Genomic DNA, 15656 nt, shown 5'->3' with positions numbered 1-15656 from the left:
GAAATAATAATCTTATCTGTGAATAATAAAATTCCAAAATAATAAACTTGAGTTTTAGTATAGTTAGTACATTGAAAATATAATTATTATTTTTTAGATTCATTAACTTTTTGTTTAGTACTAAATCCTCAATTGTTCACAGTGAAAGGCTGAAAATTCTTATAAAAATTATCCAAATAGTGGTCGCCGGTCCAAGCGGACTTCAGAACAAATATTCAGCTTTACTTCAAAGGATAACCATCATATCAAGGAAAAGAGGCAACAATCGTTAATTGTTGAATGATCAGTTTTAATACAGCTCAGAGTAAAGTTTAAATGCAAATTTTGTAGCAGCAAATAATTAAAATTAATTAGGCTTAACTTACCTGATACAATTAGTGCCTCGTTGGGTCCAACAGTGTGAATATTGCCCATTTTGCAGTAACCTTATATAAACAGCTGCTTAATCACTTTTAATTATAAGCAAATATCACTCAAAATGGTCCCAAATTTGAGAAAAACACAATTAAATCGTACTTCTATAAAAATAACAACAACATATCACACTCACACACAGACAATTCACAAAATAGACTATACAACATAGGTAAGTCAAATGTCAACATTCCAACAACCAGATTAATCAAATACTAACCACAGCAGCTGTCAGCGGTGGGACAACCAACGCGACTACATAAATCATGAAGCCTGAGTATTCCCTATTCTATAAGAATTTGGCTGAGTCCTCCTTACTCTCCTGCATCCCAACAGTGGCATCCCCCTGCAAATGACATAACACAACCGCAGGTCTGCTGTTGGCTTGTGCAGTGACGTATGATCCCAGCCCTCAAGTAGCCGTGAGTAGGAATCTTCATGACTCGCTGCAAGCCCAACGAGAAAAGTTCTTAGGAGCTATCACGCTCGTCACAATATAATCGTCTAAACGAATCCCCGGCCAACCGAAGCCGACCCGGCTCCTGAAGCAATGCGAAAGCAACCATGAATCCAAGGTTAAACAACAGCCTGCACTAACCTCCACAATGTGAAACATCCCCGTATCCCGTATGACGGTTGATACTGACGCCAGACGAAATTCAAGGTGCATTGCACTCGCTGAAATAAAGTAATGAGTACTGTCAGCGGGTGCACGCAAGAAGAAGACGGTTAAGATATCCGCATCCCGTCATATGTGAGACATCTGAATAAATCAATATATCAGTTGTTTAATTACATTATAAATGGGTAATTACACCAGGGGTCCCGTCAAACGTCGCATTGCTAAACGGCTGTTAGTTGGTGGGCTGCACCTCACTTAGGACTACATACTTATCGCCCATGTTATTTAAGCCACAAGGGGCCACAAGAAATAAATGGATGTCATGTTTGCTTCAATAACATTGCTTTTATGGGAGCCGTTAGGCAGATCTTTTCCACCCCTAAATGGTCGAGGGAGGTGATAGCTAATGCTTGGCTCCTACCAAAGTCCCTCTATACATCATTTTCATTCATCTTCTTTTGTACTACTTGATACTGATACTGAAGAGATCAACAGCATACTTATGAGTCTTGACTCTAGAAGCGCTCCTGGCTGGGACGGAATTTCAACGAAATTTCTAAAGCTCTCTAAAGATTACTTGATCCCACTTATAACAAGATTGGCTAATCTCTGCTTTAAATCAGGTATTTTTCCTTCCTCTCTAAAGCGTTCCATTGTTACTCCTGTGTACAAGAGTGGGACTAAAACTGATGTAAACAATTATAGACTTATCTCTGTATTGTCTGTTATTTCAAAAATAATAGAAAAATTAATTAACAATAGACTTCTTAAATACTTCAATAAATATAATATTATTTCTAATTGTCAATATGGCTTTAGAAAAGGTGTTTCCACACAAGACGCAATTTTAGGACTAACAAAAGCTATAGTAAGAGAAGTGGACAAGGGCAATAAATGTCTTGCAGTTTTCCTAGATTTAAAAAAGGCCTTTGACACAGTTTCTATTCCCATTCTTGTGCGCAGATTGGAGGGCCTGGGCATTCGTGACAAAGCCCTCTCTCTCCTAGACAGCTACCTAAATGACCGAATACAGGAAGTTAAGGTTGACCTATACCACAGCACAAGGGGAAATGTGAAATTTGGCGTACCGCAGGGCAGTGTCCTTGGCCCGACACTCTTTTTAATCTATATTAACGACCTATGTAACCTCCAGATCGACGGGGCGAGTATATTCACTTATGCTGACGACACAGCCATTGTTTTCTCTGGTATCTCGTGGGAAGCCGTACAGAGGAAGGCTGAGATGGGCCTTGAAAGAGTCTCAAATTGGCTAAACCAAAATCTATTGTCACTCAATATATCAAAAACATACTATATATGTTTCTCTCCACATGACAGATACCAGCCCGTTCAAGACTTCTATATCAGAATCCATTCATGCTCCAACCCACACGATTTGAATTGTAATTGTCCCTCCATAGAAAAGGTTAATTGTACCAAATATCTCGGCATCCCGGTTAAGTTGGCATTGCCAAATAGGACTGGTCATAACCAGGGTGAGAAAACTTATGTGGATTTTTAAAACTCTGCGGCACGTTATGAATAGCACAGTCCTTAATAAAATATACATCGCTTTGGCTCAATCTGTGATCACCTACTGCATCCCGGTATGGGGCGGCGCAACTAAGATAAACCTCTTAGAATTGGAAAGAGCTCAAAGATCACTTCTCAAGGTCATGTACTTCAAACCTTTAAGATTTCCAACTGATTCGCTCTATTTGACTTGTAATCTTTTGACAATAAGGAAACTTTATGTTCTTAACATCATTTCAGCCGTCCACAAGTCACTTCCGCTAGATCACGCCAAATTGATCAGTAGGAGAAATGATAAAGTAGCAGATACCATTACTGTTCGCACTACTTTTGCTGAACGACAGTTTAGCTGTCAATCAGTGTTCTTATATAATAAAATAAATCGTGTCCTAAATATATATCCTATGACATTACATCTATGAAGAAAAGCTTTAAATAATTGGCTAACTTGTCTTGCTTATGATGAAGTGGAAAATCTTCTGATCAGACTGACATGATAAACACACGCATTGTATAGATGGACCCAATCAAAGGTCCAATTCAAACCCACATCCACACACTCACTCACTCACACACACACACACACACACACACACACACACACACACACACACACACACACACACACACACACACAGACACACACACACACAAACACACACAATTAATTGTAAATTGTAAAATTTGGTTTTTAATCATTTCTGTTTATTTCTATATTGTTTACTAAATAAAAAGTTATCTGCTAAGGAAGTTGCGAGATATTCCCAATACAAGTGTCCTAAGACAACTTACTGGGAAGTCTCAACCACTAAAAAATGTATATGTAATCTTTGAAATAAACGAAATTTATTTATTTATTTATTATTTAATGCATGCGTTTACACGCGAACGGGCGTTACTTGTGTTACTTTAATCCTGTCATCTAGAACATGTATTTATACAGTTAAAATCAAAGTCAGTCATCTTATCTATATATATTACAATATATATTGAGGTTTGTGTCCGTATATTTCACTTTGCATCCAAAACTAAGCATCACAGACAAATTGTGTTTGTATGTGGCAAAAGGCCCAATAAGCAATTGGAAGCGGCTCCCATCATCAACTATGGTGGTTGAAAGTCGGTAGATATATATCTGTCAGACTATCATTGGTCTATAACGATCTGGATAGTTCAAGAAATTTCCGAAATGATCTGGAGACAGAAACGGTAGGTGGCGCTTATTTCAACAGGGTAACAAGAGCTATTCATATCTTGCTTAAATTGGATTATTCCTCTTGTAAATAAGTAGAATGATTTTTAAATATGCTCAGCATGCTACAAGCCTACAACAAGTATAAAACATGAGATCATAAACATGTATACAACTAGTATTTCACAAACAATTATATCCAACAAGTTTTATATTTTTGTATTTTGAAAACATTTCATAGAACTAGTATATGCATGAAACTCGTCAAATACATGTATAATAACTTGGTGTGAACGAGGGGAGCTCTTAAAGTTTAGTTTTAAATGATTGTTGAACACTGTATATAGTTTAAATGTAACGTTTTTAGGGCTTAATTTTTTAGTTACACAAACAAATATTTTTTTCCCCTATAACCCGTACATTCAATATACATAATAACATACCTATTATAACATTTTATTGTATGCTCGTTTGTCTTTTCACGTTTAAATGTACCTGCAGGTTAATGTGCATTACGTATGAAGACTCCCAGATCAAGAGCTATGCACAGAAATTCAACCCAACAGCATGTTTCTTTATTTCTTGCTAGCTGATGTCCGCGACTTCGTCCGCGAATATAAAGATTTTCTTTAAATAATGAGCAAGTTAGGAATTGATGATTCTCTCGTGTCCTATTCCAGTCCCAGCTTCCGTTTTCGCTCTCCTTCCCAACATATCATGTGAATCTTATGTCGAGGAAGATTGCAATGACAAAATTAACCTACTATTGGTATAGTTATAGCTCTTCGACGTGAATTTCAGTTTTTCACAAATCCCGGGGGAACCATGGATTTTTCTGGGATAAAGGATAAAATATACCCTATGTACTTTCCCAAGCTCTAGTCTATCGCTGTACTAAATTTCATCAAAATCGATTCTGTAGTTCTGGCGTGAAAGCCTAACAATCAAACTTACATTCACATTTTATTAGTAGGGATATTCACACTTTATTTGTCGATATAGTGGAAACACTACTTTACTGGAATAAAATTTCTTCCTTTCTTAAGAATCTACTTAAGGAATTGAATTAAAGTTCATTGCCGCATGTCGTCAACTACTAACAAAATGTTTAATAAAATGCGTGCTCTTCAGGCTTTTGCTCCGAGTTCTAAAACTATAAGTGCCCATTTTAGTGTGTTCTCTTCTAAGCTGTGTCATTTTGTTGACTCAGACTATTTGTAATCTGTTATTTACATTCTCTTTGACTCACAGTTAAGCTTCAGACTTGCAATCTGCTTGCAATCAGCAATGTTAATTTGTGAGTTCGCGTTGTGTATTGTTTTCTATTGATTAGGGTTTTGAATTCATATGAAAAGTTGTTTTTAAGTGCAGACGTAGCTAACTTAGGTTTAGTGATATTACTCAATAAGCAATATTAGTGTTTCTTTTAGTGTGATTGCTAGGCAACCCTTTTCTTATTTCAACTGAAGTAAGCTGACATTTTTTGCTGAACACAAATTTCTTACTGTTTTACGTTACCTTACCGTGGTTGTAAATTATATATATTTACAGATTTTATAACTGCATAAGTAGAAAATGTCTGATACAAGTGATCTAGACCGTCAAATTGAACAGTTGAAGAGATGTGAAATAATTATGGAGGCAGAGGTTAAAGCACTATGTGCGAAAGCCCGTGAAATTCTTGTTGAAGAAAGTAACGTACAACGAGTTGATTCTCCTGTTACGGTAATATTCCATGTGTATTAACTGATATTCTCTAATATTAATTCATGTGTAAGATCTGGTGTAGCACATACAACTAATTAACACCATGTTAAATAATTTATGCTATAAGGCCTCTAAATTGTTTAGTACGTATTTTACTAACCTTTGGGAAGCCTCTGAAAATATATAAAAATATGGCTTGATTGAAATTATACTTATAAGGGTCTGTGCGCCAGAAACAAACCCAAAAATTTACACTGAACTAAAATTTCACAATGGGTATAAATTAGTAGTAAGGTAAGTAAATAGGTAATTTCTTTATAGCTACTTACTTTATTTTTATTGAAATAACATATCTGGGATATCTTATATATTTTATGACAAAAGTGTGTAAGGAAAAAGTGTGTATTTATAGGGTTTAGGCTGTCAAAGAAAGAGCTTCATTATCGATTGAGATAGAATCTATATTCATTATCCTTTGTGAATATAATCCACTTGGTGAGCAGAGTTGTATTTTATACTATTATTGCCTTTATATGATTTTAATTTCTATTCTTCCTATTATTAAATATAATGAAAAAAAAGAAAAACGGAGACCTATTTGGATAAATTAAATTTTTTGCCCCATAAACCAAAAGAAGGTTTTTCATTGTGTTTTGGTTTTATTAATTTAGCCATTGCCAATAAAACATTAAAAAATGTATTAACAAGGCTCAAAAAATTAAATTCAACATTCAAAGCTTAAATGACAATTATTTCACTATTAAGTTAAATTTAGTCAATGTCATCTGACTACCTTTTATAATATGGTCTTTCAACTAATCTCTTCTCCAATGGTCTTCTCAGTGGTGTGTGTAATGTGTCCTGCCTATTACCTTTTTAGTTTCAGAGCCTGTGTTAAACTATCTGTTAGTTTTGTCAGACAGAAATAATTCTAAACATTCCACTTTCTATTTCTTGTAATTTTTCATCTTACATATTTCTATAAATCCAGATATGGAAGGCACATATAGCAGGCGAGGGTGAATCAAAAACTCCATAGCAGTTTTCTAAGTATCTGTTGTAATGTCTTTCATAAAATTGTTTTTGGGCCAATATTTTTTCAATGCTTCTTTATCAATGTTATTTTTTTTTTCTTAAGAAATATTTTTATCCGAAATATATATTTTTCTCAACATAGTCTAATTTGTGTTTTCCTGTTGATATATTAAAATGTGTTAAAACATTGACCATTACCAGGGAGGCTTTGTTGCACAGGATGGCAAATAGATAGGTTCCACAGCTACTCCTTTATCTGTCGTCTGCAAGAATTATTGTTAATCTTTGATGGATGCAATTGCAATGCTACTTGAAATGAAGAATTTTTCAATATATTTTTTCTCTAGATTTCAGATACATCATCTAACAATTTAGCAACTTTAAGATCTGAGATAACTGAAATAGCAACTAATTTCTGTGAACAAATTATACATTTAGATGAATATTACTGGTATATAGACCTTAAAATATGTTCCTAATGGCTCATTGGGACCATAAATTCATTTTGGTTGCATTAGTGTCTCTCTACCAGTAAATTTTCACGATAAAAAATGTAATATTTTAACTTTCTAATTATTTTGACAGATTACACAAGTAGGTAATAAAACTTGATCTTAACTAAATAAACAAAACATACATTGTTTGTATCTGAAATATATATTAACCCCATTATTCCCCAATATTTTTGGCCAAGATCCGGGTAAGGGACCATTCTATATGTGAATGTGGCCTTGAGGAAGGTACTCTTGAACATATTTTTTTCTATTGCCCTAAATTGTCAATTCCTTTATATAACCTTCTACCGAAGGATATCCCTCGCCCCATCAACATCCCTTTTCTTCTTAATTGTGTGAATGGCATACATTCACCTTTCATAAAGATTCTTAACAAATTTATTTCCCGCAATAATATTAAATTGTAATTTCTATCCTCCATACTTTCTACGCTTCTATTAGGCACATATTCCCACTTACATTCACACATTTCTCCCTTAAACTTAGATTAGATACTAACAAGGTAGTTAATATTATGGGTGTTTATTACTAACCATACTAACTCTTGTTGCCTATTCTTCAGTTCACAAAAAAAAACACAGCTATATCAACGGATCATTTCCTTTTAAATCAGCTCTTTATATACTTCAATCAGCTAAACTAAAATAAAAAATCTCTCCACCTTGACACTGGCCGAATCGTCAACATTCAGTTGACAGAGCCAATTAATATAAAAAAAAGTGCACCATTAAAATAATTTTATCATTCTGTTCTTCTCTAAAGATCTTCGTGTTCTGTGACACTTGAAATTTTATTAGTCCCATTATTTTTATAATAATTTGAAATGGTTAAAAAATGGGCTTCAATTTTCCATTTTCCTCATGGTTGCTATAACTTGATTGTTAGCAGGTGATGATGTAATACTTACCACTAAATAATGTATAAATATCATCACTCAATTTAAGTGTTAATTAGTATGAAAAATATTTGGATGAATGGCAGAGACCATAGTGATTACTAGATCAATAAAATTAGGCATAATTTACCATTTTTTTCAGGTCTGTGGAGATATCCATGGTCAATTTTATGATCTCAAAGAGTTGTTCAAAGTTGGTGGGGATGTTCCGGAAACAAATTATTTATTCATGGGTGATTTTGTGGACAGGGGATTCTACTCTGTTGAAACATTTTTGTTGCTTCTAGCTCTTAAGGTATACTTCTATTCTTAACCACTTACTATGATTTTGCCAATGCCAAGTAAAAGAAAAGTTCAGGATTTACTATCAGATGGCCCATATTATAAATCACAATCCAATCACAAAAATGATTGCACAATTTGTTCCATTTTAAAGTGAATGTGTGGTGACATTATAATGTAAGTACTACTTTGGGGTTCTGAAATATGTTGCTGTGAACAATAAATAAATTTTGCAATTTCATCAAGATTATTATGTATTACTTATTTATGCAACTGTTGTGTAATGAGAGGTATTAAAACACGAATTTGGGTTTATCACACAATGTGAAGCCAAGCGTAAAAATATTATCACATGAGTGTTTTAATACCTAATTATCAACAGTTGCATACAGGATCTACACCCAGAATATGAATCCTCTAAAAGATTCTAAAACAGTTAGCTTACTGCTAATATTAAAACAGCCAATGTCCTAATGTTTCAGGATCTTTAATAGAGGATTTAAAGCATGGGTGAGGATAAAAATTATGTTATATAGTTTCACGACTTTGATATGTCGTTTTATGGCAAACAAAGCAAATAAAACAAAGTGACAGAATAACTATCATAATGTCAAATGCTCAAATATTTCCCAAATCTCATTTTAAGACCTATTCACCATTTTATTTTATTTTTTTCAATTGGTCCTTTGGGTTTTTCTTATTATATGTTCTTTTAACACAATAATAACTTTCTAATTTTCATTAGTAATTCAGTATAGATTCCACCAAAAAATTAATGCTTTCTATGTGATTTGTCAGGTTCGCTACCCAGATCGCATAACACTTATAAGAGGAAATCATGAATCTAGACAGATTACACAAGTATATGGATTTTATGATGAGTGCTTAAGGAAGTATGGCTCAATTACTGTCTGGAGGTAATGTTTTTTTTTTTGTTAAAAGTATATTCAGTAACACCCATTTAAGGTGATTTCACAGGGACCCAACCAATAAAGTGTCTTAAACGGTAAAGCATATTATTTAGTATTTTTATTAAAAAGAGTGTATAAAAAAAATGCTGGGAGAGTTTCTAGCGCTGCTTCTTCTCTCTCAGAGCGCCATTTGTTTCCGGAAGCGGTAGTAGTATCTAGTATATTAGAAATGACATCAAAAAGGGAATCAATTTTGAGAAAATAAATGCCTTTTATGCGGAATAGAGAAAATAAAGCATACTTCATATTATTGCATACATTACTTTCTAATTTCATATATGTAGGTATTAATTTATACATTTTTAAAAAACCTTTAAAAATATAGAGTAATTATAATAATAATTACTTATCATTTATTTTGGTTGGACAGGAAGGTTTTGATGCAGTAGCAATTCCAAGATTTTCAATATTTAACTTTTGCAGTGCATCTTAGCTTTGGTTCAAAGAACTACATAGCATCTTAAAGTGTAAACAGCTGATATTGTCAAGGCTCTTGACAAAATCGGAGTTGACTCATCTTCGTCTTCATCTATATCACTTAGTTCTCTTTTTGTGTGTTATTCATTTTCTCAATTAGATCTTCAATTGATTGAATTTCTTACGGTGACACATTGTCATCATAATGTCACATAAGTTGCAGAGAGTAACATAAAATGGTGTTTCCGTTATCCCAGAAATCATATTAACCAGGGTATACTTTAATAACATTCTAAATGCTTAATTTAAATATGAATATGTTGTAAGTTTAAAATTTAATTGCTTTAATTCATAAGTCATTTGATTTGAGAGAATAATAAGATTGTAAATACCATTTGTTTGGTCCTTGTCCGCCACATCCATATAACATATTATGTGTTTTTGGCGGTTTTCTAAGTTGTATGAATGCTTATTTCACTCTTAATAAGGATGCCGTGCTCTTGTTATTGTAATTTGTTTAGTGTTACGAAATAGTATGGGCAGAGTTACTTATTTCTGTAGTTGTATGTACATATCTTATATAAAAACACTCTTTTTTACAGATACTGCACCGAAATTTTTGATTACCTCTCTCTATCTGCTATCATTGATGGTAGAATATTCTGTGTTCATGGTGGTCTCAGTCCATCAATACATACTTTGGACCAAATTCGTACAATAGACAGAAAACAAGAAGTGCCACATGATGGACCCATGTGTGATTTGCTGTGGAGTGACCCCGAAGGTATTCTATGAACAAGCCTATGTAGTACACTAATTATAAAATATACAGAATGACCCATTTAAATATAGTTGTATCTTCAGAGAGTTTTAATAGAGCTGTGTATAACGAGAATAATTTTCTGGTAACAATATCAATCATACTTTCAGTCGAAATTAAGAATTGGTGAAAGTCTAAATAAAATAAATAAATCTCGGGGTTACGAATTCGGTGAGTTATTCAGGGCTGTGTCACATTAGCTTCGCCATTTTGTTATGTGTCGTCTGTTGGCTGCATCACTTAATTAAAAAAAACTAGTGATATTTTCTCTCAAATGAAGATGTACTTAGAAACCTCACGAAGTAAGCTTTCGAGCTTTTAACAATAAATTTGTTAGTTGGGGATCGCCAATGGCTACCAAAGCTATCGTTAGTAGTTTATCAGTTGCATTACAATGCAGTGTCGCTCAGGATTCTTGAAAAACCCAAATATCTTGCGGCAGTACAATTGCGCTCGTCACCTTGAGACATAAGATGTTAAGTCTCATTTGCCCAGTAATTTCACTAGCTACGGCGCCCTTCAGACCGGAACACAGTAATGCTTACTCGAAACTGCTTCACTTAGCCGGTTTCCTGTGCAAAGTAGCCTCCCACTGGTGGTGTTAAGGATAGGGATAGTACATTTTATCCCGAAAATTTTATAGATCCCGAGGCATACTAGTTTAACGCTGATAAAATCGCGAGCAGAAGTTAGTTCTTACATAAAATTGTGGATAATTTTTAGATACATCAGGATGGGGTGTATCACCACGTGGAGCAGGTTACCTGTTTGGATCGGATGTTGTTGCTCAATTCAATGTCTCAAACGACATCGACATGATCTGCAGAGCACATCAACTCGTCATGGAGGGATACAAGTGGCATTTCAATGAAACAGTTTTAACGGTGTGGTCAGCACCTAATTATTGCTACAGGTATGATCATTTATTGTTCAAGCTTACTTCATGCGGCTACTGTAGGTATTCCCGAACCGATACGATAGAGGGACCTTCAAGTCTAGAACATACTCCTGTCTCAATGGCTGGCAACACCAGCTCGCTTGAGCTCTGCTATTGCAGATGTCCTTGGGCAGATGGTTTTTTTACTTTCCATCAGGTAGGTAGAAAAAAGATGTACAACTTTTGTTTTTACACTTTTTTCACATAACGTCAAAATTTATGTGAAAGATACAATAACCAAGTTTTTAGTTTTTTAAATTTTATCTTTTACAAAGAAAAATATTTTTCAGCGAATTTGTTGAAAAGTTGCCATTTTATATGCCAAATACACCGTAATTTGTTTTGATTTGAAATATTTATTCTATAACCTTATTTATTGATATTTAAGTCAATTAAATATCGAATAAGAATATTCATTTTCAATCGAAGATCCCACGTGAATTCAGCTTTTTCAAAAAAGTCGGTGGGATTTTTGTTCGTTGTAATCTCTGCTTTTTGATGGTGTAAAAAAATATACATTACTATGGTAAAACGAAAAAACTCAGAATCCGATATTTTTTTTTACATGTAGGTACAATTTTGAGCTATTATTTATACTTTAATTACTCGAAAAATGTTACATTGATAAGCTTAAAATTTAAAATCGTTAAATACTACTAAAATTAACAACAAAATAAGTTAATATTTAATAAGTCATCTACGATATTTTGAGAATGTTGTTCTCTTCATTATCCTATGGGTATCATGGGTACCAGTCTTTCTCCTTCGATGTTTCTTCCAGTAAAAATATTATTCCGATATTCAGAGGATCTTATAAGGCCCACAGCGAATACGCACCTTGTGCAGTGGCAGATATTATGAACAATACCTGCACTTGCTGTCCACAGATATTTTATCTAATCACAGAGAGCAAATACCGCACCATACACAGCTAATATTAAGAACATATATCTCAGAAAAAAAGTGCGTGCGTAAAAATTCTTTGGCACAATAATACAAAAATAACGCAATTTTTTTATATATTATGTTAATGAGTTTCTTGCTACTTCTTTACAACCCTTTACGAAGTTGCGGTAGATTCAATAAGAAAAAAATTTTTTGACATTCATAAGTGTCATTTCCGTGACCTACATGGATAAAGTGATTTTGATTTGATTTATGTCGAATTGCTTGTCCGCAAGTGTCGCGACATGATAAATCGTCGTGTGATCGGAAATAATTCTATGTACACACTGCTAGACAAGAATTTTGGAATAACAATTATTGTGTCGCAATTATGGATCGCGCGGATGGGCAGAGAGGGGAGCAGACATGGACATTTCTCGCAAACGCATGATGTAATAATAATGACAATGTTTTATTGGCCACTTTATACAATATCGGTGTTAACTTCTCGCTTGCTCGCAGTGGACTAAACGAGTTGCGTCGGAACCGAAACTCAGTGAGCAATTATGCAAGAGCTTGTCTAGTAGTATTATACATAGAAGTCTTTGTGTGATCGCTTCGACAATGTGGCTGCAGAAAAAGTTAACACTATTTTGGTACAATAGTGTTAGTACTCTCACGCATTGGTAACCATATTATGTTATGTATTGATAATGAGACTTTCTAAATAAATTATTCTTGATTTATCGACTTAAATCATGGCGCTCTGTGTCATATGGCACGTTTAAATTGTATAAATTTAAACGTGCTATATGACCCACTTAAAAAAGTGTTTTTTCAGATGCGGCAACGTAGCAGCCATATTAGAGCTTAATGAGAATCTTCAGCGCGAATTCACGATATTCGAAGCGGCGCCTCAGGAGTCCCGGGGTGTACCCTCTAAGAAACCCCAACCTGACTACTTCTTATAATGGCGTATGGAATTAGTTTTACGATACCTAGCGACGAACTCGTCATTGTGAAGTTAAGTTAATTGTGATGCTAAGATGAGACTGCCAAATGTGAATTAACCACTCACCATACTACCTGTCATTGATTCGGGTCAAATATTCTGACTAAGAATTAAATTTAATAAACTTAGAAATAAACTTGTTAAGCTATTCCACCATGTTTGATGTATTCAACTGATTTAAGTAATTATTTTCTAAATTATATCTAGTATTTCCACTGATTATAATATCTTTTTTGAATTGGAGCGATTTGAATTTTGATTGACATTGTTAGGAATGGTAAAATAAGCCCATTCCATAGGTAATATCTATTTATTAAATTCAATGTTTTTCATATATTTTTTTAACAGCAGACCATAAGTCTGTTTGCCTATTAAACCTTACAGCACACAATCTAGTGCATTCTGTAAAAAAAAACATCTATTGAACCACTATTTTTGAAAATTTATTTGTGTAACTTATTTGATAATTTTACCAAATTTTCAATATGCTTGAGGAAATAAATAATAGACAAGTTGTGAATTTTTAAGATTAAATAAATACGTATTAAAAATTGATCTTATTTATTTTTATTCGTGTCTTGTGGTTCATAATATTGCATGAGCAATATAGTAGGTTGCGGGGAAATGATTCTTCACGTTTTTTATTTCAAGGATTAATAACAGTATACCTACATGTACCATGTGTTTGGTGATTTGATCCCGTTGCTGTAGATATTTTGGGACTTGTGATCGAAAAAACATGTAAAAATAACGTTAATTATAACAGTTTGGAAACCTCTGCCTGCGGCCAGATTGAACCGGATTACCTGCGAACCGCGCATATCTTGCACTTTAATCACCACAACGAAAATTTTGTACTCAATACAATTCATAATTATGTCTACATACTGAGCGTCTCTCAACAGAAGGTAAAATTTCACGAGATTGGCACGGACCCGTTGTAGCAACGTCGTGTAAGACATAATAGTATCAGAAATTCTAGGCATATTCTGGAACGGTGGGGATAGTCATCAAGCTGGACCCACATATGCTAAAAAAGCCAGACTCAGCTCGTCCCATAAGTCGCTTACCTCTTCACGCAGAAATTGTAAAAAATTCGTCCCGTTCATCATGTCATCGGCGAACAATTCCAGCACTGTCTCCTCCAAGCTGTCTAGCAATCATGGCTGACCTGCTTAAGCGTGCTGCAAAGCATGGCATCACCTCAACTCCAGACCGAGCGGAAGTGCTAAACGTTCCCTGCGAGCTGCGGCTTAGTTACAAACATTGCGCCCTAGACACATGTGCATGTTGAATACTCTTCATACTTAACGCACTAAAACTGTCACTCACACACCGTGAAAATCACGCAATTGGCGTGAGCGAATAATTTTCCACATCTGATCTGACTAAAGCAATGATGCTTCTTTCCGCGATTGGCAACGGTGTGCTGCTCGCCACGCCCTTATTCGTTTGAGTCGCCAGCTGACTATAGCACGTAAGTAAGTATCCATCCGTATTCTGTGCTAAAGCTATCCGCCATTGGACCGAGTTCAGGGCAATGACCTTAGTTTACTGGTAATAGTTATTTATGCAACTGTTGCATAATAAGGGGTATTAAAACACGAACGTGGGTTTATCATAGTATCACATGAGTGTTTTAATACCTAATTATCATTAGTTGCATACAAGACTTTATCTACACCCAGAATATGATGAATCCTCTAAAAAATTCTGAAACAGTTAGCTTACTGCTAACATTAAAACTCCAGTCCTAGTAGTAACCTAATATCATTAATTACTGATAACAAATAAACTAAGTATTAATAAAAGAATTATTAGTTTTAGTAGTAATTTACATTTTGTATAGTGCAATTATTAAAATTCACTTGAATATTATGTTATTTTGCAGTGTTTAAAATATCCGGCGGTGTGCTATCAATACTTGAATCGCTCATTTTTTCAAGAAAAATGGCAGGGTTTCGAATAACCTACTTTTTTTTACGGCGCGCCATGTTCTGGTAGTGTGGAACGCGCGTAAACGAAAATGTTCTTTTTTTGAAATTCATACAGATACCACGCATCGAGCAATAAGAATGTGGCTGTTTGTTGAAACTCTTTGTGCATGAAGGGATCGAAAAAAAAACCAAGGAGTGTTGTTATGAAATTCAGTACAACATTACAACAATCTTTAATAGAGGATTTAAAGCATGGGTGTAGATAAAATAAATAAGTCATGGGCTCTAAAACTTTTTTGACAACATCTACTATGAAATGTTAATTTTATGTTTAGTCATAATGACACATTCTTGATTCGTATGTTTGCTCAAACTACATATTTAAACAAGTATTACATATGTTTAAAAAAAATGTGTGCGTGTAATCTTTTCGCGCGTATGAATTGAAAATTTATAATAACACTAGTGACCCGGCAAACGTT

The 15656-nt window shown here is 34.2% G+C and overlaps 2 protein-coding genes across 2 annotated transcripts in view; one reads left to right on the top strand and one right to left on the bottom strand.

Moving 5' to 3' along the window:
• The window catches only part of LOC126974197 (flotillin-2), a 340191-nt gene extending 339677 nt beyond the window's left edge, over window positions 1-514 (bottom strand). Inside the window, exon 1 of the mRNA XM_050821644.1 lies at window positions 366-514. Within this exon, the coding sequence (XP_050677601.1) occupies window positions 366-414 (49 nt within the window). The 5' untranslated portion in view covers window positions 415-514. The remainder of the gene's footprint in view (window positions 1-365) is intronic.
• A 4511-nt stretch (window positions 515-5025) lies between these two features.
• Window positions 5026-13792, top strand: LOC126974212 (serine/threonine-protein phosphatase 4 catalytic subunit). The gene is made up of 7 exons (XM_050821668.1): window positions 5026-5229; window positions 5313-5486; window positions 8056-8208; window positions 8994-9112; window positions 10186-10367; window positions 11127-11316; window positions 13067-13792. Exons 2-7 carry the CDS (start codon window positions 5337-5339, stop codon window positions 13194-13196), a joined length of 924 nt encoding a protein of 307 aa, XP_050677625.1. The 5' UTR covers window positions 5026-5229; window positions 5313-5336; the 3' UTR covers window positions 13197-13792.
• Window positions 13793-15656: the final 1864 nt, after the last annotated feature.

Source organism: Leptidea sinapis, chromosome 31, assembly GCF_905404315.1.
Source record: "Leptidea sinapis chromosome 31, ilLepSina1.1, whole genome shotgun sequence".
NCBI classification, from domain to species: domain Eukaryota; kingdom Metazoa; phylum Arthropoda; class Insecta; order Lepidoptera; family Pieridae; genus Leptidea; species Leptidea sinapis.
The sequence above is the reverse complement of the archived record's forward strand: the minus strand, read 5'-3'. Positions and strand labels throughout refer to the sequence as shown.